General features: G+C 39.2%; 1 protein-coding gene across 2 annotated transcripts in view; it reads right to left on the bottom strand.

Moving 5' to 3' along the window:
- Positions 1–361: 361 nt before the first annotated feature.
- The window catches only part of LOC140457976 (host cell factor 1-like), a 75,791-nt gene continuing 48,426 nt past the window's right edge, over positions 362–27,726 (bottom strand). For both annotated transcript variants that reach the window (XM_072551870.1, XM_072551871.1), the window contains exons 16-25: positions 23,060–23,306; positions 19,901–20,061; positions 17,991–18,387; positions 15,612–15,884; positions 12,644–12,729; positions 12,015–12,152; positions 9,096–9,281; positions 7,350–7,647; positions 4,456–4,513; positions 362–1,861 (exon numbers count right to left, since the gene is read on the bottom strand). In XM_072551870.1, the coding sequence (XP_072407971.1) occupies positions 1,822–1,861; positions 4,456–4,513; positions 7,350–7,647; positions 9,096–9,281; positions 12,015–12,152; positions 12,644–12,729; positions 15,612–15,884; positions 17,991–18,387; positions 19,901–20,061; positions 23,060–23,306 (1,884 nt within the window). In that variant the 3' untranslated portion in view covers positions 362–1,821. The remainder of the gene's footprint in view (positions 1,862–4,455; positions 4,514–7,349; positions 7,648–9,095; positions 9,282–12,014; positions 12,153–12,643; positions 12,730–15,611; positions 15,885–17,990; positions 18,388–19,900; positions 20,062–23,059; positions 23,307–27,726) is intronic.

Raw genomic sequence — 27,726 nt, 5'->3', positions numbered from 1 at the left:
GTGAATAGTTGGGCTTGTATATACGGTCGAGAGATTTACATCCAGATTCAGCAACTCTTTCCTTTATTTTTCATTACAGTTGAAACCTAACATGAACAGTTCTGAGCAAATCCTATTTCAGGCCACACTTTTAATCGCTGAAAATTAGATACTTGTCTTGAAAGGACACTGCTGAGAAGCTTAACTAGCCCAGTTTATATAAAAAAACATCTACATTTTTTAAATTAAAAAAATGACATTTGCTTTTAATTAAGTTAGAGGTATAAAGTGAATATCCAGTCACAAGGCATGAAGAATTATGTCAAATTATCCATCCATTGGTGGAAAGTGTATCCTTTTAATTAAACTAAACTGCACAGAATTGTTTAAAGAGGCATTTACTGCAAAAAAGCTTAACACATCTCACCAATTAAAGATTACTGCAGTGTGTAATACATATCTGTCAAAAGAGACAACAGCGATGTTACTAAAAATCTTTCCTCTGGACTGATACTTCCCAATGCACCTCATTAAAGCTGAAACTGTTAGTGTGAGATTAACAGAAGTGTTCTGTGCAGAACTGTGTGCAGTTTTCTAAAATCCCCCTCGGGATTTCTTTGCGTTATAACTTGAACAGGTTAACAAAAATAGAAAAGCAAATAAAAGCAAAATTCAAGAAATTATTATAAATGATTGAGTTCAATGATAAATACAAATCCACTGGTTAGCCATAGCAAATGTAGTCTTCTGAGCTATACAATTTTATGATTAAATTTGCCAGTATTAAAGCACTAATTTTCAACCCCAATCAGTTTGACTAAATGACTGAGTTATGAATCCTTAAAGTTGCATGACCCCACAATTAGCTATGTTCAGCAAAGCAAGAAGCTCTTGTAAAAGGAACTTTAATTTAAATACAATTGAATTAAAATGCATTTCAAGCAACTGTTTTGCTTGTGCCATTGTACAGTCATCAGTGTCTGCAGGAAGACTGTGATCATTACCTCTATCTCACACAATTCCTAGATTTTCCCTGCAGCTTCTGTAAGGGAATGCTTGTGTGCACAGCAAGTCTTGATTATGATGAATTGATTTAGTGATGTTTCCTGGGGACTTTTGTAAACAGTGAGGTCATACAACTCCTATATACCCAATAAGTCTTCATTCATTTTTATATTTGTATAAAAATTTAAAATAAAAAAGCAGTTTTAAATTTCTCATCACAAATGATGCACAAAAATGCCATTTGGTTGTGTGCGCGTGCACGCACACACACACGCACACAAAGAGAAAGGTTGTTTAATAACTTTTGTTTCTAATGGTGATTCAGAATCTGTGTAAGTGCTACTCTGAGAAGGAAGCTGCTTCTCCGTAGTGCCTTTTTTGGTCCCAAACGTCATCCACATATAAACATGCTTTAAAGACCTACCTAATCCACCTGCAACAAGGTGAAACACCAACATTTCTTCGAAAACTCTTTTAAACCACTGCTTGCACGGCAAACATCCAGTCACTACTGTAGTGATTTCAGAATAAGCCACTTTAGAAACAAGCCACCTACATGAACTCTACACAGTAATGTTAATATAAATTTAAAATCTACATTATGTTTCTAAAAAGCTATCATTTAAAACTTGCCTGAAGCCTATTGTCACAGTTCTAAACAAGAAATGTACTTTGTACAATTAATACAAATTAAATTCCTTCTCTAAGAAGCTCACAAGTTATAGGGATTAAGAGTATAACAGAAACATATTACAAAACATTTACAAAATAAATACAAATACTATCCAACGGTACTTTACTTCTTTCATTAAGCAAATAGAAAACTTCTTCTATTCATCATTCAGACTTTGACTTCTTGGCACCGCCGCTTTTAGTGCTGCAATGACACAAGGCATTGTGTTAAAAGTTTTATTTTACTGTGACCATATGCTCTAATATTCCAATAAGCATACCCTCTTCCAGTGGCTTCCTTCTGAGCAGTGTCATTTGCCACCATGCATCTTTGACGCAGCAGATAATCAGAAAGGCTAATGGAATGTTGGCCCTTATTTCAAGGGGGTTAGAGCACAATAGTACAGACATCTTACTGCAATCGTTCAAAGTACTGGTGAGACCACATCTGGAGCAGATGACAGCAGTTTTAGTCCCCTTATTTAAGGGGAGGTACCATTTCGCTCGACATAGGTCAGAGAAGGTTCACAATGGAGGGATTGTCTTATGAGCAAAGGTTAAACAGATTGGGATTCCATTTACTGGAGTTTAAAAGAATGAGAAGTGATTTCATTGAAGCATATAGCATTCGTAAAGGGCTTGAGTGAGTAAGTACTGAAAAGATATTTACCTTCACGGGACAGTCTAGGACTAGAGGATACAATTTCAGAATAAAGGGACACCAGTTTAAGGCTCAAATGAAGATGAATTTCTTCTCTCAGAGGTTTGTGTGCCTTTCAAACTCCTTGCCACAGACAGCTATGGGGGCAGAGTCCTTGTATATACTTAAGGCTGAGAGAGATAGATCGTTGGTAACAGGGGAATCAAGGATTTCAGGGAAACAGCAGGAAAGCAGATGTGAGAAATGATCCTAGTGAATAGTAGAGCAGACTGAGGGAGCCGAATAGCTTAATCCTATTACTTATGGTTTTATAGAACACGAATGGAATGAAGAGTTTAAGAGATTGATTACAGAGGAGTCATAGTCAAATGAGGGATTGTGGAGAGAATGATGCACGGAAACTCTCTCAGCATGGAAATCTATCTTGAAATCTAGAACAGAATTATTGTAGTTCCGTTCATCTAAAATGACAGTGATAGCCAATATTCCCCCTAAGCTGCATGCAGCAGCTCCAACTGTCTGTGCACAGAGTGGTTCTGAAAATCACTGCCACACGTAGATCTTAGAGGAGCAGGAATGCTGGTGAGGGCTCACTTAAACAACTCCATAATGGGTCTCAGGCATTCCATTTCCTTGAAGAACTTGGCCGGCAAGACTGTAATACATGCTGTGAACTTGTGCTAAATTTGAAAGACTCTGGAACAACTAGCAAATCAGGCCCATGTCAGTTGTTAATAATTTTCTTTATTCATTCACAGGATGAGGCCAACACTGGCTAGACCAGCACTTATTGCCCATCCTTAAGTGCCAAGAGGGCAGTTAAGAGTCAACCACACTGCTGTGGATCTGAAGTCACATGTAGACCAGACCAGGTAAGGATGGCAGTTTTCTTCCCTAAAGTGAACCAGATGGGTTTCTATGACAATCAACAATGGATTCATTGTCATTATTCAACCCTTAATTCCATATTTATATTTAATTCAAATTCCACTACCTGCTGCAGCAGGATTCGAACAGGAGTACTCAGAACATTCTCTGGGTCTCTGGATTAGCAGTCCAGCGATAATACCACTAGGCTATTGCCTCCCCAAATTGAAGCCAATCAAGGTGTTTCTTAAAGTTCATTCATGGGATGTGGACATCTCTGACTAGGTCAGCATTTATCGCCCAGAGTACAGTTAATAGCCAACCACATCCGCTTTGTGGGTCTGAAGTCACATGCAGGCCAGATGGGGTAAGGGAAGCAGATTTCCTTAGCTCAAGGAGATTTGTGAACCAGATGGGTTTATACATTGACAGAAGTTACATGGTTGCCATTCTATTAGCACTTCTCTGTTTAACTCAAGCTACCTTGCTGTAAGGTAGATTTTTGCAAGGGTGACACAGATTCCCAAGTTTGTAACATTTAGTGAGGCTTCAGCTCAGTAGAAATGTTGGCACTTTGCACACAGGTGAACACATTTTGATCCAGGTTTTCAGGAGAGTGAAGAAATGTATGGTGACCAGTATGTTAGGGCATGCACTTGTATGTTTCTGAATTAGGCACCAAGTGGAACCACAACTCTAATCTACAAGAGTTCAATTTTATGCGTGTGTGTGTAAAATTCATGCTTATACATCTTAACTGTTTTGATCATCATACCTGGAACCTACAAACCTTTAAGGTAAAAAAGGTGCTGCTTAATATGAGAGTAAAGTTCAAAAGACTGGTGTAAAATAATAATGCCTAATGAAAGGAGAACAGCCATGATAATCAGAACAACTGGATGTAAGTTATTTAAACAACAGTGATCCCAACACTGGAACGAAATGCATGACCTTCCAGTTAAAACACTGGCTGATAAACCCTCATAGCAAAAATGGTCCACACCAGTACTGTTAATGCAAGGTGGATTGATAACAACTTGGAAACCAATTAGAAACCTTGTTCAATTCTCTTTGCTGTTAATCTCAATGGAAAAGAAAAATCCCAAGCACTGCAAATGGATTGTCCATTCATTGCAAGGTCACTTCTTGCTACTGATGCAGAGCAATTTCCCTCATTATGACTTTCAGTCGAGTTATGTGAAAGTCTTGTTTATTTATATCGCAATAAGAATAAGACCAAGGAAAGTACCTCCTCGCAGAAACTCACTTACCTATCTGGTGATGTTGTCGGCCGTTTTACAGTGCCTTTGCTTCCTTGAACACCTGTGTCTAAACAACAGAAAGATCCCAAATCGTGAAAGTTCCTTTGTACACATGCATCTCCAGCAATGCACACAGGAATGTTACATTCACCACTGTATTAATTAATTCTATACGCATTTCCTTTGCCAATGATCCTCTTGAGAAAAATTCTAATCAACTATTATAAACAATTATTTTTATATTTTGTAAATTTTCCAAAAATATCAGCAAGAGCTTTACTGTAAGCTACTTATAAGCTAAGTTACAAAAAAGAAAAAAATTTAACAACTTACGATGAGATGGATTTCTTAAATTGAGAAGTATTTCTAATTCACTCAACTAGTTCAATCAGTACAGTTAAAACATCATTCAAACTATACAGCTCAGCAGTGGTGGTTCTGAATAAACTTTGAAAAATCCACACTAATATGCAGTGCTGTGGTATCACATACTCACCTGTGATCCTATATATGACAGATCACTGGTTCTAAATTGCAAGACTACAAACCACAATTGAAGAGCTTTGTATGTTTTCATATCAAATACAACATAATTGGTGGAAGTTTATTTTATTAATTATGGACAGAGGACTTTACAGTCCATTCATGTCAAGACCACAATTAGATTAGATTACTTAGATTACTTACAGTGTGGAAACAGGCCCTTCGGCCCAACAAGTCCACACCGACCCGCCGAAGTGCAACCCACCCATACCCCTACATTTACCCCTTACCTAACACTACGGGCAATTCAGCATGGCCAATTCACCTGACCTGCACATCTTTGGACTGTGGGAGGAAACCGGAGCACCCGGAGGAAACCCACGCAGACACAGGGAGAACGTGCAAACTCCACAGTCAGTCGCCTGAGGCGGGAATTGAACCCGGGTCTCTGGCGCTGTGAGGCAGCAGCGCTAACCACTGTTCCACCGTGCCGCCCACAATCAAGTGGTCATTTCACATTGGAGTTAAGAGAGCTCCCAATTATTACGGGTCTGGAGTCATATGTAGACCAGACTGTGCAAGAATGTCAGATATGTTCCTTAGATGAATCAGATGGTTCTTGGGACAATCTGGCAGCTTCACTTAATGAACTGAATTTAACATACCAACCTGCCATGGCGAATTTGAACCCATGACTCCATATCATTCGTCCACCCTTTGGATTATCTACTCCTGTGAACCATTTTCTGTAGAGTAAGGGTGTACTGGTGTACAATGATGGAAGATTTCTACTTCATTTTTATTACAATGGACTCAACCCAGAGTTTTGGCAGAAATTGAATTGTGCAATTTCATCCTGCTTTTCTGTGTATAGACCTGCATATTTGCACAGGTTGAACTGTACAGTCCTTGAGCAACAAGCTGAGTGGTAGGGTGTGGTCGGGTATATAGTGAGGCACGACCAGGGATAGCAGGGGTGTCATTCTAACCCCATGGAATTGTATCAGTGTTAGGAAAAACAGTTTAAAGACAGTTAGTCGAGCAATGAGACATGGACGTGGCTGTTTTGCTGAGCACCGGATCTGCTTCAACTGAAACCTCCCACCACATGAAGACATTTGTGCTCAAATCAAATCACACTTGTATTTAAAATATGTGTGGAGATTCAAGTCTTGCAGGAAAGGTCCACTTGTAAATAATTAAACAACATTTAGGGCGTTTAAGGTTTTTGTTTTACAAAAACAAAAAGATTCCACATGTCTGACCACCAATAATCACGCAGTCATATTGTGCCTTTCACCCAGTCATTCAGGCCACAACTAGTTTTATATTAATTTAAATATTTCAATCAAAAGGTTGATTTTGTACAATGGCTTATAACCATAAACTCAAAGATATTTTACCTAAAAGTGTAATAGTGTACTTGAAAATATTTTGATTACAAAAATCAATTACATAATAATTGGACATTTTACACTTTTACAATGCATTTTGCAGCAGACAACCTGCACCCAGTATTGCCCAAAATCAGATTGTACTATGGCTGTACATTTATGTTTCATATATTTCAGAAGTAATACAATTTGTAAATCAAACCAATTGGCCTTGCTGTATGATACTACAACAGGAGTTAACTTTTCTTAATCTCATTTCTTTCTTCATTCCTTACAGCCTTTATATAAAAAAAGTTGTTTCATGGGAGCTGGGCATCAGCAGCAAGCCAGCAATTGCTGCCCATTCCTAATTATCCTTAAACTGTGGTTTGTTGAGTCAAAGGCACTTCAGAGGGCTACTCCAAGTTGACTACATTGTGTGCATTTTCAGTCACATGTGCATGAGACAAGGGATGGACAGCAAACCCGAAAGGGCCATAACGAATACAAATTATGTTTTCATGTCAAATCAAATGATAGTCCTGTGGTCACCATTACCGAGAATAAATATCAATTCCAGATTTGTTAATTAACTTGACTTTCAATATCACCTGTTGCTGAGGCTGGTTTTGAACTCCCTGCCTTTGTATTATTAGCCTGAGTCTCTGGATTACTAATCCAGTGACAATACCACTCGCCTCACTGCCTTCCCTCTTCCTTTTAATATTCAAATCATGTTCCATTTTACTTTTTGCCTCAATGAAGTACTCACAGTAAAGCTTAATAATGCAGGAATATTCCTTCTGACTTTGCCTTGCTCGCTGTTGTTAACCCTGATCTTCTGCTCTATTAGTACCAATTTGCCAGCCAGCAAATTAAAATATAAAAAGAGCACATTCGTGCTAAAATATCCATATCAATTACCAGAGTTATATTCACAGTGATAAACAAACAATCGATAGTATTTTCCTAAAAGCTTTGAATTTTGTATCTTACAACCCAGTGAAACACACTGCAGGGGTGCCCAAATTAGTGTAAACCCATTACCTTGAAGCCATCTAACTTGTGTAGCCGGTCCATATCCCTTCTCATTCCGCGCTGCAATCCTAAAAATTATGGCAGGCTTCGTTGTACAATCAATATGTGCATTTGCAAGGTGTGACGAGGACACTACACAAGATGGCTTCGCACCACAGTACACCCGCATAAAGGCCAACTGCGCTGGGCTTCCAGACTTTGTTTCTGTCACCTGAATGCTGCGCACTGCTAAATAAACAGAGTACTCCAGAATTTTGCCAGCAGTTGTTGCAGGTGGTTCCCAGGTAAGATGAGCACCATCTACACTCTAAAAAGGGGAATATTGAGAAATCAAAATCAGTGCATTCATCAACATTTTTCTTTGACATTTCTTGACACAGCATCCAAAGCTGAAAAGTTAACTTACAAAGCGTTTGAAAAGGTTCAACGTGATAGACTGGTTAGTAAGGTTAGATCATACTGGATCCAGGGGGGAGCTAGCCAACTGGATACAAAATTGGCTTGAAGGTGATAAACAGTGTGGTGGTAAAGGGAGGTTTTTTGGAATGAAGGCCTATTACCAACGGTGTGCCAAAAGGATCCACTATTTTTTGTTATTTATACAAATGATTTAGATGTAAACATGGGAGGAATGGTAAAAGTTAGTTTGCAGATGACATCAAAATAAGTGGAATGGTAGACAATGAAGATTACCTCACAGTACATCGGAATCTTGATTAGATGAGCCAAGGAGAGATAGATGGAGTTTAATTTTGATAAACGTGAGGTGTCGCATTTTGGAAGCCAAACCAGGATAGGATTTATATCGTTTATGGTGGACCCCTAGTTGCCAAACAAAGCTACCTAAAGGTGCAGATGCATAGTTCCTTGAAAGCAGAGGTGTAGGAAAACAGGGTGATGAAGGCAGTATTTGGCATGCGTGCCTTCAATCGGTCAGAAGAGTACAGGAGGTGAGATGTCATCTTATGGCTGAACAGAATATTGATGAGACCACTTTTAGAATAATGCGTATGATTCTTGTCACCCTTCTCTAGGGAGGATGCTTTAAAACTTGACAAGTTGTAGAAAAGATTTACAAGAATGTTTCTAGGGGGGGTTTGAGTTGTACGGAGAGGCTCAATAGGTTGGGGCTTTTTTCTCTAGAGTATTAGAGACTGGGAGGGGTAACCTTAAACAGATTTATAAAATATTGGGGGGAAGGCATGGATTGGGTGAACAGCCAAAGTCTTTTTCCTATGGTGGGGAAGTCTAAGGACTGGAGGGTATAGGTTTAAGGTGAGAACTTTAAAAAGGACCCGAGGACGCATGTATGAAATGAACTGCCAAAGGAAGTGGAGGAGGCAAGTACAATTACAACATTTAAAACTCTTGTGGATGGCTGTATAAATAGGAAGGGTTCAGAGGGACATGGGCCAAATGCTGGCAAATGGGACTGGAGCAGATAGGGAAGTTTAGTTGAGCACGGGTGTGTTAGACCGAAGTGTCTGTTTTCGTGCTGTATGCTAATTGCTTACTCACTACCTAAGCACATTTCCATAATTGTTATTATGGTGTTGCCATTTTATCCCTTAGGCTTAATTTGAAAATATATATTTGAAGTGCATCACAAAATGCCTTGCTTCCCCCAGAAGTTATTGATTTTAAGTGAAAATTGTTCTACAAGTAAAAGGTTACAAAGCTCAATAGATTACAATAGCTCCAAAGTGTAGAGAAAAACATTTCTGGTAGACTCCAGTCTTTGATTTCACTTTGTACCTTGGTAATTTTTATAGCAGATGGAGCTCCAGGGAATCCAGGGAGACAGGTTTTGAATGCACATATCTCACTAAATGAGCCCCTTCCACATGCATTGATTCCAGCAACTCTGAACTTGTATGCAGTTCCTGGTAGGAGGTCTTGCTTTTTGAGCATGCTGTAGTCTGGAATATTAGCACTTGCATCCTGAAACAAAAAGAAGTATTTAAGCTCAATTCGATTTTGTGAAGTTGCCATTTTTCAAAGGTTCATGCCATTTGGGAGTAATCATTTTATCACTCAATCGGTTTTTGAAAAGTCATTTAATTATCCTAAAAACTCCGGTTGAAATATCTAATTTTGAGGTAAAGGAGTCAACCATGACCTATTAGCAGCGCTGTCACCTGCAAATTGGCATTCTTGTATTCAAGCTCTCTCTAAAAGCACTCTGCATTACCAAGGGAATACTACATTTTTAGGAGATAGTTTTCTTTTAGTTCAAATGTTAACCTGCCCTCAACACTACCTCAGGTGAACATGAAAGATCTCACAGCAATACGCAAGCAGAAGGGGGAGATATTTTAGCATCTTGACCAGCATTTATTCCCCAATGCCGAAAGCCAATGTCTTAGTCTTCTATTGCATTGGCATTTGAGGGACTTTACAGTGTATGAATTGGCTACAAAATGTTCTCATGCTACAATGGTGACTATTCTAAATTAGATTTATAAATAGTAATGTTCATGGTCATTACATGGCTCTGATGAGAATTACAGATAAGACCCGAAAGAAAAGGGTACCAATAAAGGAAGGAGGGAAGGGAAGAATAAACAGACAGTTGCATCAAAACACATTTTGCATTTTTAAAATATTGACACTTGGCATTCCGTTGTGCTTACATATGAAATTATTAGAATGAATTATCTATCCTAAAACCAAAAATTCTTAATTCTTTCATGCATACTGAAATAACTCCACAGGGGCCAGTATCCATCACCAAGTAACTCTTATTTACACGTGGAGAATCCTTGAAACTGATTCGGCTTTCTCAGAGCCAGCTCTCAGTGAACAGGACGTCTGACCCTCCTGTTCTTATCTGTCAGCCAGGGCTCCCTGATTATACCAGATTAACAGCCCCAATCAGGTAACTCATTCAATGAGGTCCATTTGGCTAACTTCATTACAATCATGATACCACTCCCCCTGCGTCAGAGGACATAGGCCGGGTTTTTTTTAATATATCTCCCTCTGGGGCGTTTTACATTGGGTCAGACTCCTCCAACTCTGCTGGGATACGGGTGGCATGTAACACATAGTAGCTCACCTTTGTGCCTGGGGCATCTTGGAAGAAATTCGTTCTCTTTTGGCAGCAAAGATGTTGAGGCAACAACATCCATCTCAGATTCTGAGGCATCTCCAATTCTTGATGGAGAGGGAGAACGCACTGGTTCCGGAATAATCGGAAAGGGCACGTTTTGCTTGCGCAATGTTTGAGAGTCTGCAGCTTTCATACAGCCCATGAGCTTGTTCAGGACTATCACCCTTACCTGAACTTTATACACCACTGGATCTGACCTAATGTCCATCATGTCTCTGACCATGGAAGGCCATTCCTGTGGTTCCTACACCAAACTTCCTCCCCTGAAGCAAAATGTTGCTCGCACTTAGTGGAGTCTTGTATCCCTGATGTTGTTTCACCCTCCCCAGTGATGAAGCCAGTTGTAGTGCTTGTTTGAAGTCCAGTTGGGCTTCAGCTGGTAGGAGCTTTTGAATGGTCACATTATTAATTCCACATACCAAACTGACTCCCAGCATCTCATTACGGGTTAAACCAAAGTCACATGCCTCTGTCAGTTGTTTTAACTTAGTCAAAATTCCCAATACAGATTCCCCCAGTTCTCAAGTTCCAAAGTAACACTGATAGCATTACAAAATTAAAGGAGGCTTGGGGTTGTAATATTTCTGAACTAAATCCATCAACTAGAGAGGTTTTAGTGCCTTGTGCCTCAGGGAAAGTTAGGTTCCTCATAACCGAAAAAGCTGCGGGTCCAGACAATTATTTATTGCTTTTCATCTGCCCCAATGTCATTTGCCTGGAAAAAAACAAGGAGTTCTTTCCACATACTGGACCCAGTCTGAGACGGCAGGGTCAAATGATTCAAGCTTTCCAAATAACAGCATAATGCCAGAAGTACTTATCCCAACTTAAAGAACTGTTGTGAGCAAATGTCTTCATGAGCATGCTTTTCTCTTAACGCCACTGAAACATCTCCATGGAGACCAGTATCCCATCAGCAAGTCACCCTAGATTTATACATAGTGGGTCCTTGATACCAATCCAGCTTGCTCAGAGCCAGCTCTCAAAATGGAAAGGATGTCTGACTCTCCTGTTTATATCTGTCAGCCAGGGCACCCTGACTGGACCAGATGAACAGCCCCAATCAGGGAACTCATTTCATGACATTCACCTGGCTGACCTCATTACAATCACTACATATATAATGTTGGTACTAAAACAAACCATTATTCAAATTTATGATGTTATGTGAATAAACAGCACCCGACAAAAACATCGCGGCTTTGAAAGGCAATCCATATTTAATGACAACAGGTCTGACAAACTGATTTCATAAAAAAAGGTCAGTCATCTATTCTTGGTGGAACTAATCCATCATAAATAGTAAAGCTAGTGGCAGGAATTGGTGTCAGCTGTTACCATAGCCAGAACACCTGATTGGCAGAAGGGAATGAGACAGGGAGTATGTAGAACAGGTAATGGCAAAATATCTCCAATTAAAAGCCCTAAATGGTACAAAACTTGCTCAAAGAGAACTAAAGCCAGCCAAGTGGTAAAAGCAAATCTTTCCCTCTAGTAATTATGATCAGAAAGTAACATGAAGCAGGGCTGACTTTCAAATTCACCATTTAAATCTCACTCACCTCTCCGTGGCTGCCCTCTGGTGGCAAGTGATAGTGAGTTACCACAGAGTTGGTTCCTTTGATGATTCCAACATCATACCATGGGTTGCCTTCTTTCTTTGGCGTTACCTTTAATTGTGTGCAAGAATTTTCTTGTTTCTAGAAAAATGAAAGAAATCTTGTTCGGGTTTTACATCTGTTTTAGAGCAAGAAAGCATCACCGATAAACCAACCACTGCTCAGAAATCTGACAACCATCCACAGCCATTTTTTTATTTACATTAATGAACACAGAACATCTATCTAATGATTAGCAACATGACCTTGCAAAGGTCTTTAAAAACTCTTGATTCAATTTTGACTTCTCTTCATGCATAGATTAGATCACAGTTTGCCACAATGTGATACTGGGTCTATATTTTGGACCTAAGGTGGCACTTTGAGAGGTGACATTATAAACTTTTCACTGTATCCCTGGACTTCAGTGCACTTGACGATAAAACTGAATTCTAATTCTATTGTATTATTACTTCACATTTAAATATCCAGAGGGAATATGATACTTTAACTGTTCTGCAGTGGCAGTTAAAGATCTATTGTATTGATAACCTACTAACCCATTATTTACTAATTATAATAACTTTATTTACCCCATTTGCTAGCGGATTACTAGTAGAGACTTCATTTGGTGACACAGCTGCTGTGGAAGAGGATGATGGAAGTGAAGTGGCAGGACCTAGAAACAGAAGACCTAAGAAGTTACTTTCTATATGGCAAATGTTAATTCATTCAACCTTACCATGTCTTTAATTATCAACATTACTGACAGCATACAAAAATATTTTAAAAGTGATGCGTCTATTAATGTTAACATTATATTTTGACCCTTGTGTCCTAATGCATATGATCCAAGTTCTGATACAAAATTTTGTGTAATTAATATATATACCATAAGAAAGAAGAAATCAATGTAAAAAACATTGAACTTAATTAGATGTAAGGACATGTTATTGCTTTCAAATTATAGTCAGACATGGATACCTGTAGGCTTTGATACAGAAAAACATCTACTACTACAACAACCACCATATTAGTACGAAATGGCAAGAAATTTCAATAAAATATTCTCTGCAAACAACTAGTATAAATCAGGCTACGTTAAAGATCAAAACAATCTCAAGTAAAATACTTAGCCTGGATATCCCTCATTCTGCTAAATACCATTAAATAGTGGACAAAAACATATTTGAAGACTTGCAGTCTTTTAATTTACAAGCTTTAACAAGTTATTGGAATCACAATTTTACATCAAATGTACCTTATTGTAATGCAAACACTAACACACCAAGATACAGAGTTAATGTTTAAATAATACCAAAACATTAGATACTGGAAGTCTGAAACAAAGATAAAATGCTGGAGACACTCAGCAGGTCTGACAGCATCTGTGGAGAAAGAGGTAACATTTGAGTGCAAGAGGTGAGTGCTCTTTGAAAACATTGTGTTTCAGGTTTTTCCAACACTTTCTGATTCTACTACAAAAAAAAATTACATGATTATTTCTCTAACCCAAAATACTAAAGCACTTTTCAAGAGGAAGACCTAGGACTGGAAGCCAATAAAGTGAAGCCAAGATGTGGAGAACACCTTAAAGTTGGCAATCTCACACTGCTTTGGTTTCACATCACTAAAGAGACAATTGTTTATATATAGCTTGAAGTAACTACTCTGAAGACATGGGGCAAGATGAGGAACAGTCCTTTATCACCCACCACAGCTGGCAGCTGCTCTGATGAAGAGTCAGCTAGACTCAAAACGTTAGCTTGCTCTCTCTCTCTATGGATGCTGCCTGTCCCACTGCTATTTCCAGCATTTTTTGTTTTCAGTACAGATTCCAGCATCTGCAGTAATTTGCTCCTATCACAGCTGGTATGGTGATTTGAACCCCTAGCGATGGCTTCATTCTGTGTCTTATTAACCAACTGAGCTGACTCCCATCAGGTATAATGTTAACTTCAGCCACATGTTAAAAACATCTAGTCAACCGATTTAATACTAACTTTTGAATTATTTAAAAGTAAAATACTATGGATGACAGGAGTTTGAAACTGACAGAATTCTGTCCAGTTCCTGCTTCCATAGAGTCTTAGGAACATCAAGGAAACAGACCCTCAGTCCAACTCATCCATATGACCCATTTTATCTTAAATTAATCCAGTCCCATTTGCCAGCACTTGGCGCATATCCCTCTAAACCTTTCCTATTCATGCACTCATCCAGACATCTTTTAACCCTGGTAGACCAGCTTCCACCACACCCTCTGACAGCTCATTCCATACACACACCACCTTGTGTGAGAAAAAGTTGCCTCTCAGGTCCCTTTCTATCCTTCCCCTCTCACCCTAAACCTATGCCCTCTAGTTTTGAACTCCCCTACTTGGGAAAAAGACCATGGCTATTCACCCTATGCCCCTCCTGATTTTATAAACTTCTATAAGGTCACCCTTCAGCCTCCGGCAGTCTAGGGAAAATAGCCCCAGTCTATTCAGTCTCCCCTATAGATCAAATGTTCCAACATCGACAGCATCCTTGGCCATCTTTTCTGCATCAGCTCAAGTTTAACATCTTTCCTAAATCACTGAGACCGGAATTGAACGTAGTCCAATTGCGACCTAAACAATGTCCTGCACAGCTGCAGCATGACATCCCAATTCCTATTCTTAATGCATGGACATATAAAAGCAAGCAGACCAAATGCCTTCTTCACTATTCTGTCTATCTGTGCCTCCGATTTCAAGGAACTATGAAACTGCACCCAAAGATCTCTTGGGTTCCGCAACACTTCAGATCTCTACTATTAAGTGTTTAAGTTTTGCCCTGATTGCCTTACCAAAATGCAACACCACACATTTATTTTCTTCCAATGAAGCACAATGCAGGCTTGAAGAATACCACCTCAGTGACAATCTCAAGGTCTCAAGAGTGAATTCCATAACTTCAGAAGCTAAACATGATGTCTATTCTCCATTTTTTTTACATTCATTCTCTCCTCCCTTACCCCTCACCACAGCCTTGTCTTGTTTGCTCTCAGTAGAGGACCCATTCTCGCTGTTTCACAACTTAATATTACACTTATCTTATACTTTTTTTTCCCTTTCACCACTGTGAACAACCCCTTTGTCTTTTACACTGGGCCTCTACACTATGCACTCTCCATCACTCCTCACCGTGAAAAATTTATAAGAGAACATTTTCCAACATCTTTCAATTCTGAAGTAGTCAGATTGGACTAAATGCATTAACTCTGTTTCGCTCTCAACAGATGCTGCCTGATCCGCTGAGTATCTCTAGCATTCCTGATATTGTTTTGAATCATTTTCATGTTACAAAAGTGATCTTGCACACTGATTCTTCCTTACAGTGAAAATTAACAGTTCACACATGTTCACAGAACCATGCCTCCACTGAATCAAATGTGATTCACAGCATCCAGTGGAGTTCTTTTTTAATAGTTGCACTGCACGCTATAAGTTAGCATAGGCAAATGTTTACATTTATAAATAGTATGGAAGAAACATGAATAGAAAGAACATAAAGTTTCCAGCCAGTTGAACATACTTGAAGTGGTAGGTTGGTGGGCATCCTCTGTGACCTGGCCTTGCTGACTACTCTGTATGTTTGTATCATTGGGACTCAGCATTGCTGTTTGAGGAGGAGCACTCACTGTGCTCAGTGGCATTGGAGGTTGCAGTGGATCCTTTTGTTGTGCTGGCTGCTCTGGAGTCTGAGTGATAAGGTTCTGGCAATGTTGCAAGTGCTGAGAGGAATCTACATTAGGCACACCTGGTTCTGAAGCAAGATCTTCCGAAGGACGCTGTACTGCACTGCATTCTAAAATATTAAAACAATTAGTTCTGAAAAGCCATTCTGAAAAAAAAGGTACAAGTAACTTCTACAAAATACAATGAAATCCTTTTATAAATCCAGAGGCAATCCTGTGCGTAAACACCACATTATAATAAAACACCTAAACTTGATACTCAGCAAGGGGCTGAATGCAAACTTATCCAGGCAGATGGATTACTTTAGAAATCAAACGCAGATAGGTTTAATGGTTTCATCAATAATTTATAACCACATCATTTACATTCAATGCGTGCATTCCTTATTGGTGAAAAACAAATTATAGCCATTAATATTGCCGCCACAGTGACAGATTTCAGTTCTGATTGCATAAAAGTGAAATTTTTAATCTTGTTGCACTAATTTGTAGCATTAACCCAAGAACAATATTCTTTGCCTCTATGCTGTTGTGGTTTTAAAGAACCACTTCAAATCTTGGGTACGGTTATTATACAATTTATTCTATAAGTATATGCTGGGAGACATGTTTAGTTAAAGTCTACCCAGGTGTCTCTGAAACAAAGCCAGAACAAAGTTTGTCATCTTATTCTCACATTTCATGACTATATATGTGCAGTTAACTTGTCATTGACTATCTTACAATTTACATCTCATATCTTTATCAATACACCTCCCACCGTGTACGTGGCAGATACTCATGTGACTTAGCTAACTTAGTCCACCTCCCAGCGTGTACACGGTCGGTACTCATGTGACTCAGCCAACGTTGTCTCTCTCATACACTGCATGCAAGGATGGCCTGAGGCGTGATACATTGGCGAGACCAAGCAGCGGCTACAGCAACAGATGAATGGACACCGCACAACAATCAACAGACAGGAGTGTTCCCTCCCAGTCAGAGAACACTTCAGTGATCCGGGACATTCGACCTCGGACCTTTAGGTGACCGTCCTGCAAGGCAGACTTCGGGACGGACAACAACACAAAGTGGCTGAACAGAGGCTGATAGCCAAGTTTGGTACCCAAGGGGATGGCCTCAACTGGGATCTTGGGTTCATGTCACACTACAGGTGACCCTACTGCGCGAAACACAAACACACACACACACACTCACGCAGATCGTCTCTCATACACAAGCTCGCTCTCATACACTCCCATAATCTCACACACACCCTCTCACAAACACTCATAACCACACTCCCCACCCACAAACCCACATGGACACATACAAGTTTGTGGGGTGAATTTGTACTTACAGAATTAATTTTATTTTGCTGAATAACTACATGAACCCATGTAAGATTCTGTAAATCAGTTTTTTAGATTAGAATCAGTCTGAACATTGTAGCACAGTCTCATACAGGGCACCTCACACTGTAAATGCATTATCTGGGCCAATATAACACCAATTGTTAAAGTTCACTTGAGAATGTTAACTTTAAAAAAGTTCTGCAATTTACATAAGAAAGAACTGAACCCAACATGTTTATTCCAAAAGATGAGAGACTTAATAAACAATCTAGGTCTTTTTCAATATACAATTTCAGTTACATCACACTGAAAACTTCTGCTATAAATTCTGTGTCTGACAATCTTATACTCCACAACCATCTGAAGGAGCAGCACTCTGAAAGCTAGTGCTTCCAAATAAATTTGTCAGACTATAGCTTGGTGTTGTGAGATTTTAAACTTTGTTTTGTGGATGCCCCTTTCATGTTCCATTAGCTCCGGGATGTTTTTAATCACTACAATCCGAATGATGTCCCTCAGTTGTTTTCTAAGCTGTGAAGATCATTCCATTTTGAAAACTTACAATTTTTAGTTTCCTTTGAAAATTGGCAACATCCCAACATGCCCACAATATGGGCTGCATTTTCCATCATACTTAGACTTTTAGGCTTTTCATAAGTGGTTACAAATCAACCTTAATCTACTGTATCACTTCAACTTATGAACATACTATATCAAATGGAGTTCTAACTCTTTCAGACAAGATAATAACATCTTCTGATAGCAGTGCAAGTTATTTTCAGGGAAAAGGGATGATGACTACTTCTTCCCTTTTGGAAGAACAACAGCTTATTCCTGAACCATATTTAAAAATTACTGGTTCAATAAAAACATGGTGCTTACCTGTGGCTTTTGGCAATGAGGATATTGGAACATCTCCACCAGTTGTTTTGTGTTGGATACTGTCTGCCGGTTTTGCTTCAATAACAAAGGGTTCAGTGGCAGTGACATTGTGCTGGTGCTGCTGCTCTGAGTTTTGACTCAACTGCTCCTGTGCTTTACCACTTTCCATTTTCTCTTGAGGGTCCTGGAGGGCCTCTGACTGATCAGGTTGCTGATTTTCGGCCAACTGTGGCATTACTGCTTGAGCAAAGTTCTTTAATGTCTGTTCGGAAGACGATTGAAGCTCAGAGCTTCCTGGGTTTTGAAGAGTCTCAGTGGCAGGTGCCAACTGTGATGTGCTCAGATCTGACAAAGACGCACTGCTGCTTGAAGTCACATCTGATGCCGTTGAAGCAGCCTGGTTATTGTAGAGTGAAAAGTGAATACTCCAGCAATAGGTACAGAATATCACTCTTAAATGAAACCTTCCACCAATTTCTGTCTTTTGATTTAACCATTACAGAACACTCCTAGACACTAATAATTTGCTTTATCCAACTTCCCCCCCACCCCCCAAATAGGCTAAATAAGAATGAGCTGCTGCCTGTGGCAGTGAGCACAGACTTAACGTAATTGGACAAACAAAAAACTCAGAGGTAACATGAAGAACAAGTGAGATGCCATGATTTAGGATGCACTACCTACAAGTAGTTTCAATAGTAAATAAAATACAATTAGCCAAATATTGCAAGAGAATAGATTTGCAGGTCTTATGGGCAAAAGCAGAGGGATGGGATTAATTGAAGTGTTTTACTGAAAACCTGGACAGATGACATCCTTCTGCGCTTGTTCATTCTTCTCTAATTTTCACAATGTTCAGGAGATAACACCGCTCATTTAGAATTAGGTGCAAAAAAAACTGAACAATCAGCCATACCCACAACTGGAAATATTTCAAGTATTGTCAGTGACAGCAGAAAATTTAGGAGGCAATGACTAAGATTCTTGCAAGAGGCATATGGATCATATCATAATTAGCCTGAGGTGCGGAGGAACACATTTTGAATAGGCTGTTAAAAATTAAAAATGCACACAGTATTATTAACCTAAATGTGCTAACTACTTGCTCACTCCTATCATTCACAGCAACTTCCAGTAACTGCACCAAGTGAAAAAAAATGTTAAAGCAAAACCATCAAAACATCACCACTACTTAATTTTACCAAGAGGTCAATTACAGAAACAGGTTTCACTGGCTCGGTTGTAAAGCAGCCCACTTCTCCCCACTATGCAAACCAGACATCCCTTTTCAGTCTGTCTGTCCGATATTACTGTGGCTCAGAACCAGCCGACTACAATGGGCCACTTTATTTCTGATTTATTTCTTACTATCTGCTTCTGATTTCAATGATGCTCTAAATGGACCAGCCCCACCTTAAAGACAATGAGTTAAAATCTATCCGTGGGAAACCTGGTTAACGTTTTAAGGCAGTAAAGTGGAGTTAAAGATGAGCAGATCATCGCGATCTCACAAAATGCCCAAACAGTTGCACCAAATAATCTCCCCCTTCTTCTGTATTATGCTGTGATGGAATTGCCATTGAATATAATGGAAAAACAATGAGATTCTCCTGTCTTAAGTATCAGGCAATGACCATCTTGATGTGGGGTAAATACTCCTGGTCACATGCCCATGCAAGCCTGGATGTTAGCACATGTGCAGCAAGACCTGGGTAAGTTTGCAAAGATCCCCTCTCAAAACAGAGCTCTGCTGGGTGGAACTCTTAAATCTACAAGTTGGCCTCGAATACCAAGCCAGATTTCTGTGCAGTGCAGCCTCTCCAAACTTCTTGTATGTTGAGTATAAGTAGCTTAAAAGTTATACTAAATGGTGCACCACACAATAAAGAACCATTTTCTTATTTCCTTACCTGCAACGAAGGGCCTGGAGTTGGTGTAGACTGTGTCACAGTGGTCACTGCCCCAGTACATGCTGCTGAAACGGTGGTTGCTGTATTGGTTGTTCCTGCAGTCGCCGTTTCTCCATGCACACTTTCTGGCATCCCATTGTTACTTGCATCTGGTGGCTGAACTGTGGCATACATATCCCAACAGGTTAGCAAAAATGTACTCTATGGCCTAACAAGAATAATGGGTTAGAATTTATCAAACTTTACTTTTATATTTTCTTGGATCATGGATGAAATTTTAGTGATTAATCACCCCTTTGAAAAGACGAAATAACTTTGGAAAGTTCATGTTAAATTTTATATTTTTTGTACTCACACTAACACTGCTGAATTCAAACTTCTTTATTCATTTTGAGAAACACGATACAGAATAAAGCTCATCCTGTGCTGTACTTTCTTACAAGAATGCTCCTAAGACCCATATCAATATCATTTTTATTCTTCCTCACTTCAACTGTGCTTGAATGCAACACAGAAGATTTTCATGCACATATTTTTATAAAAATGCAGACATGATCTTTCCAGGAGTTAAATTACACAATTGATAAAAGCAGAGTTAGTGATTACACTTAAGTCTGCCACAATAAGCATCCTTCACCTTGAATGATAATACTTGGCATTGGCAGACTTAACAACAGTCTCTGCAACTGGAACCGTAAGGCATTATCTCATAATATCCTACATACCTTCAGAGCTTTTAGGCTCAGAATTCTATCTCCAGACTGCAATGTCAACGCCCACCTGGCCAACACCCCACTCTTCACTTTCCACTTGTACTCATTCAAAACCATGAAGCCTAACTTCATTTCCAGAACGCATTTGATAAGATGCCACACCAAAGGCTACTTTGGAAAATAAAAACTTACAATGTATGGATGGCCTGGACAGAAGATTGGCTAGTCAACCAGAAACAGCCAGAAAGCATAAATGAGTCTTTTCCAGGTAGCAAGTTAATAGGTGCCACAAGGATTGATGCTGTGACCACAACTGTTTATTATTTATATAAATGGCTTGAATGCAGGGCCTGAAGACATTGCTGCACTAAATTGTGAAGAGGACCTAAGAGACTACAAAAAGATATAGTTAGGTTAAGATAGAGCAAAGATGTGGCAAATGGAGTGGAATGTGTGAAAATATGAAACTGCCTATTGTGGCAGGAAGGAAAAAAGGAAGCATATTATCTAGATTGCGGAACTGTGGAAATGCAGATGGCCCAGAGTGCCTTCCTTCATAAACTGCAAAACTTTAATGTGCAGGTACAGCATGTACTCAGGAAAGTCAATAGAGCGTTAACTGTGGCAAAGTGGAGACAAAAGTCAGGAGGTTATGCTTCAGCTATATGGAGCACTAGTAACATCACATCCGGAGTACTGTGCGCAGCACTGGTCACTTATTTAAGGAAGGATGTAATTGCATTGGAGGCAGTTCAGAAACTGAATGGGTAGATTGTCTAATGAGGTTTTTACATGCTAGGTCTTTATCTGCTGGAGTAAGAGTTGGCATACAAGATCTTGATGGGTGTTGACACTTTGGTTGTTTAGGGGCTATTTCCTGTTATGGAATAATCAAGAACAGAGGTCACTGGTTCAAAATAAGGGTCACCATTTACATGGTGAATTTTTTTTTCTGAGGATCATGAAGTGAATTTCTTTGAGGGTCACGAGTCTTTGGAACTTACTTACTGGAAGCAGGTGTGGGACAGTGATCGGTGGTAAGTGAGAATATGGGTTTAGAGGTTATAATCAAATCAGCAACAATCTTACTAAATTGTCGACTGGTTTGAGGGGCCAAATGACCTACTCCCAATCTTCCCTCTGACGATCAGCATATCAATGCCATTTGCAGTGCTGACACCAGATTCCGAAAGCAGGAATACCGCAAGGATCATTTGTATGCATGTCCATATTCTACCTTGCACTAAGTTCTGCTAGCCCATTGCCCTTGTACTCAATGATGTAAAACTATCACCCAGTCAGTCAGTCCCTCTAAGCTAAAGCATGCTCGTATTTCATCTCCGTTATGGTTTTTCCTCACCTCATCTCTGTGACCACTGCAAGCCTTCTATCCCTTTTAACATTTTTCCTCTGACTATGGCCTCCTGCATCTCACCTTTGGTAATTATATTTCGAGACACTTAAGCATCACTCTTCAGAATTCACGACCTAAAACCACCCCATCTCTCCAGCTATCTCTCCTCTTTCAACACTCCAATTCCATCTCCGATTATGGTTTTGGTCATTCCTTTGCCAGCATTCAGATTTTTTTTTATTATACCTCTGTGAAAACACCTCCAGATGATCTTTGATTTATAACGCATCTTATACAAAAATATAAACTAACTTCTGTTTAAATATTTCTTATGACAGAACACTTAGCATGTGGGATAACGTGCATTAAAGCGCAGAAATTGATTCACAATGTAATACCTTCTACTGAGAGTAGTGAATTATGGAATTCTCAAACCCAGAGAGGCTAGATCACTCAAAGTATTTACTGAGGAGGTAGATAAATTTTTGAAATGTCCAAGAGTGGAGGGCTGTAAGAATGTGACATGAAAGAGGAATTGAAGACCTGACAGATCAGCCAAGATCTTAAGGAATACAGGCTTTTAAAGGCTGAATGGCCTACTCCTGCTCCTTCTTTGTGTTTTTATGTTCTCACTGTAGCACATTAAGGCCCAAAGTCAAATCCAAGTCTGTGTTCCTGCAACAGCAATAATCAAATAGTAATTGCTGTTGTTTGGTAAGAGGAGCTGGAAATAGGAAAAAGCTTGCAATTTTCAAGCCAAAAATCAGACTGATCTTCATTAAGTGAACATTTTCCTTAATGAAATATGTCTTGTATCTGTAATGTATAAGTGTGACAACTACCCTGGCAGAATTTATTTCCATCTGCATGCACTCAATTCACCAGAGAGACTGTAACCAAAGAAATGTTTTAAACTATAATTACTTGTGGTTACTAGTACATCTGAATTAGCCTGAAACTGAAGAGTGAGAAAATGTTAACCTATTGCTTCTTGTAATAGTAGAAACTTTATTTCAATATTAAAAAAGAAATATCACTCATTTAAATAGGTGAGCTACTTTTAGATGCTTCTTTATTGTTCAGTTTACTCACTTTGATTAAGAGACATATTTGCAGTACTGGAGGTAGCTGTGTTTGTAGTATTTGTTTCTGTAGTCTCATGAGCTGGCTCATCTGCAGCTTGTTGTATTTGTTGATCTGAAGTTTGTACACTATTATCTGAAACAGTTACTGCAGTTGTGGCTTGTTCTGCAGCCACTGGCACCTGAGTTTCACTGGCGTGTGCAACCAAGCCAGTTACACGAGAGGGCACTGCTTCTCCTGATATCACAAAAACAGGCTGTCAAAACACAAAACGTACATGGCAAGAATCCATTAGTAGAACTGTACTGTAAACATGCAGGAATAACTCTTCAATGTAAAGAACTATAAATAACCTATAACCCACATGGACATCCAATGTAAATTTTCACTTGTGCTAAAATCTTGCACCACTTCTGCACTTCAAATTCACTATTCTGGTGATTGTATATTTTCAAAATGAGGAGGTTTGGTGTTGAAGGCAACTCTGGCAATCAGTATTCATTAGTCACACCCAGAACAGTAACATGTACTTAACAAAATAGGTTGAATTATAAAGAGAAATTAGGCAGAAATTAGGAGAAAGGTCAGGAGAAACGACTGAAGGCATAGCTAGGTCGGTATACTTTCAAAAATGTTTTTTTAATAATGGCAATGAAGAAACTGAAGCAAGGAGACTGAGGAGGAAAATTCCAAAGCACAGTGAATGTAACGGCAAAAGCTCCCAAAAGTTGGAAGTAGGGGGTGGATGAAGTAGCACAGTCCAAGCAGCCACAAACATTTTGATCGAAGATTACAGAAGCTAATGAGTAAATTAAAGAGGAGGGATAGGGAGCCAATGGTAATTGCTGCACGAAGTGGCATTTGTATGGCACCTCCAAAAGGAGAATAAAACATCCCAAGATGGAATAAGTGCAGCAGCAACAAAATGATTTTGGATCAGAAAAAGTAGAATCCATATAGATGAAGAAAGAAATACAATGCAGTTGAAGATATGAGTGGAAGAATTCTAATAGACCAACTAACAGTAATTATACTATGGAAAAGAGAACAAATCAATAGATAGCACATTAATTATGGGTGACTTTAATCTTCATGTGGATTGGGCAAATCAAATTGCGAGAGGTACCCAAGAGGTAGAATTCACAGCACATTTGAGATAGTTTCCTATAACAATATGTTGTAGAACCAAGCAGAGATCAGGCTATTTTGGATCTGGTAATGTATAATGAGGTAGGCTTAAATAACGACCTCAGAATAAAGGATCCTCTAGGTGTTGTGATCCCAACTGATGGTATTACTAGACAATCAGACCCCAGATTTATCCCAATCATTAGGACATTCTGGGCAATAAGCTGGAATCAAGTTCTTCAGTGCTTGATGCCAATGTTGAAAGACATTTGGAAACTTTTACATCCAATCAAATCTGATGCCTTCTTCTGACGGGTGGAATGGATATGCTCAGGTTTGGGACAAACACACTATAGAATCCATTCGTGCCAACATATCATAAAATTTCACATCTTTTCCTAGGCATAGGCAAAATCCAAAATTGCCTGTACATTTGCTTCTCCAGATGCTACTCTACCTTATTCCACAGTATGGCCTAAAATAAGTGACCTATGTCTTGGCAAATTCACTCAGCAAAATTTATTAACAAATTGGCTCTTTGCAGCTGAGTCAAACAGTTCAGTCAAATGGTTTAAATACTCCTCCCTAGTTTTGCTAAAACTGCTGAAACATCGCTGGCATATTTTTCAGTCCAAATTACATGTTTTGCAATAATAAAAATTCATACAGTGTTACAAATGTCAGTATTTCATTAATTCTCTTTATAAAAGGAACTTTGCAATGTCCCTTTGGCAAATCAATTTCATTACCAAGTTGACTTTATAATAATCAATGCAAAATCTGGTTTCAGCACCATCATGCTCAGTAAGCACCAACTACTTTAACTCAGTCCAATACTAACAATGTCCACCATAAACTTAATCTCTTCCCTTACCTGAGCTGATCTAAGTATTATGTATGGGTATTGCTTTATTGGTAATACACATTCTCTACATGAACATCACAAACTGCTAAAATCATTTTTCCTGGCCTATTCCCACAAGCTTGTCTATAACTTGGTAATAGCCTTCACGAGTCACTTTGATAGACTTCTAAAAGATAAGAAACCATGCCACTTAAGCTTTCAAGCACCTTCACGTTTCCCAATCTGATTGTTGGAGGATTAACATTTGAATCTACTATTTCAGATTCATTCTCCATTTAGAATAGATAGATTCCCTACAGTGTGGAAACAAGCCCTTCGGCCCAACAAGTCCACACCGACCCTTCGAAGAGCAACCCACCCAGATCCATTCCCCTACATTTATTCCTGACTAATGCATCTAACATACGGGCAATTTAGCATGGCCAATTTACCTGACCTGCACATCTTTGGACTGTGGGAGGAAACTGGAGCACCCGGCGGAAACCCACGCAGACACGGGGAGAAAGTGCAAACTCCACACAGACAGTTGCCAGAGGCGGGAATTGAACCCGGTTCCCTGGTGCTGTGAAGCAGCAGTGCTAACCACTGAGCCGTGATTCGATTTCATTTCCTACTTCCTTTACTATCACAAGAGCAGCTTTCCCTGACTATCATAGATCTTTTCAACATGTTAAAACGACACGCTGATTAGTTCTTTCTCCTCTTCAGAAAACACTCGACATGATTTTCATTTTTGAGTTCCCATTTTATCCAGTGAACTTTGCTTTTAATGGTTCTGCATAGACTAGCAACATGAGGGGGCATAGCTTTAAATTAAGGGGTGGCAGGTATAGGACAGATGTTAGGGGTAGATTCTTTACTCAGCGAGTCGTGAGTTCAAGGAATGCCCTGCCAGTAGCAGTGGTGGACTCTCCCTCTTTATGGGCATTTAAACGGGCATTGGATAGGCATATGGAGGATAGTGGGCGAGTGTAGGTTAGGTGGGCTTGGATCGGCGCAACATCGAGGGCCAAAGGGCCTGTACTGTGCTGTATTCTTCTATGTTCTATGTTCTAACACGAAGTCTTACCTCCAGCAAAACCTTGAACTTTGATGTTTTTGTTTGCCTAGCTTTAATTGTCTATTTCTGATGAAGGACTTTTGCCCAAAATGTCGATTTTCCTGCTCCTCGGGTGCGGTTTGATTTGCAGTGCTTTTCCAGCACCACTCTAATTTAGTTTTAATTGTTTGTGGGGCGCCTTGAAATATACTTTAGCTAAGTCACATGCATTTCTCTTTGAAATTCGAGACATAGGTTGCTGGCTTCAGTTCACCAATTTCTATTTAATTGTTTATGTGGTCCTCTTACCTCATTCATATATTAGCTGCAAAGAACAAAATGCTGTGGGCCAATTAGGAGCATCCCTAATGGCAAATAATATCAAAGGAATTCCCTTCTCCAAATCAGAATGCCAAGGACATTCTTGGCAATAAGTTGTAAATATCGTCTTCAAAAGTTGATGCCATCTTTCCAATGCATCATAAGATTACGGGTGATAAGACGACGACACAAATTGTTTAAATTTAAAATAAGGCAAACAGAAACCCACTAATGCAGCTAAAGTATCTCTTACAAACCATCTTGAAAAGAAAGCACCAAGGCTAGAGAAATATTTATAAGCTAACTGATAATTATTCAGACACTTGAAATCCATATGGGTACGAACACAGGCTTAAAATAAATTATATTAAAAATATATACAAATCACTATTTATATCCATCAAGAAACAGTGATCAAAAATGGTAGAATTTAGCATTCAGTTTGATAAGAGAAACTTGGGTCAGAAACAGCTGAGCTGAACTTAAATAAGAATATTTACAAAAAACTGAGGGCAGAGTTAGCTGGTGTGGACTAGGAAAGGAGTTTAGCAGAAAAGACAGTCGAGGAACAATGATAGATTGTTAAGAAAATATTCCTTGGCTCACAACAAAGATTTACTAAAGAGAGTAAGAACAATTCCAGCAAGGGGATAAACCAACTGTGATTAGTCAAGGAAGTTAACGATAGCACCAAATCAAAAGAGAAAGCACTATGTGGGCAAACTAGCAAGCAATATCAAAATGGACAGAGGCCAAAGTTAGGCCACTTAGAGAATGAGGCTGTATTGTGGAAATAATAATGGGGAGCCAAGAAATGGCAGCCAAATTGAATAAATATGTTACACCAGTGGAGTATTCAATAATAATCAAGGGGCAAAATGAAGAGAAGAGGTAAATACAATAACTATCAGATAAAAGTAAATGGAAAGCAATGGGGCTAAAGGCCAATAAGTTCCCTGGATCTGATGAGCTCCTTTATAGCAAATTAAAGAAAGTAGTACAGGAATAGTGAATGCACTGGTTGTAGTTTTCCAAGCATCCTTAGATTCTAGCAAAGTCCCAGCAGATAGTGGATCTATGAAATGCTTTACTGCAGTGGAATACATAGAGATTGGATTGTTAGTATATCCAACACTGAAACAGATTGATTTTTAATCAACAATGGAATTGAGGAATAAGAAAGTAGGGATGTGGACCAACAGATCAGCCATGATTTCTTTGACTGGCCTAAAGACTGGATGGCCTACTTCTACTCTGACATGCTGCGGTCCAAGGTGCTTCACGGAACATAGATAAAAAATGCTGAGCCAAGATGACGACAGC

The sequence above is a fragment of the Chiloscyllium punctatum genome, chromosome 32 (assembly GCF_047496795.1).
Source record: "Chiloscyllium punctatum isolate Juve2018m chromosome 32, sChiPun1.3, whole genome shotgun sequence".
Lineage (NCBI taxonomy): Eukaryota > Metazoa > Chordata > Chondrichthyes > Orectolobiformes > Hemiscylliidae > Chiloscyllium > Chiloscyllium punctatum.
This window is presented reverse-complemented; position numbering and strand designations above follow the sequence as displayed.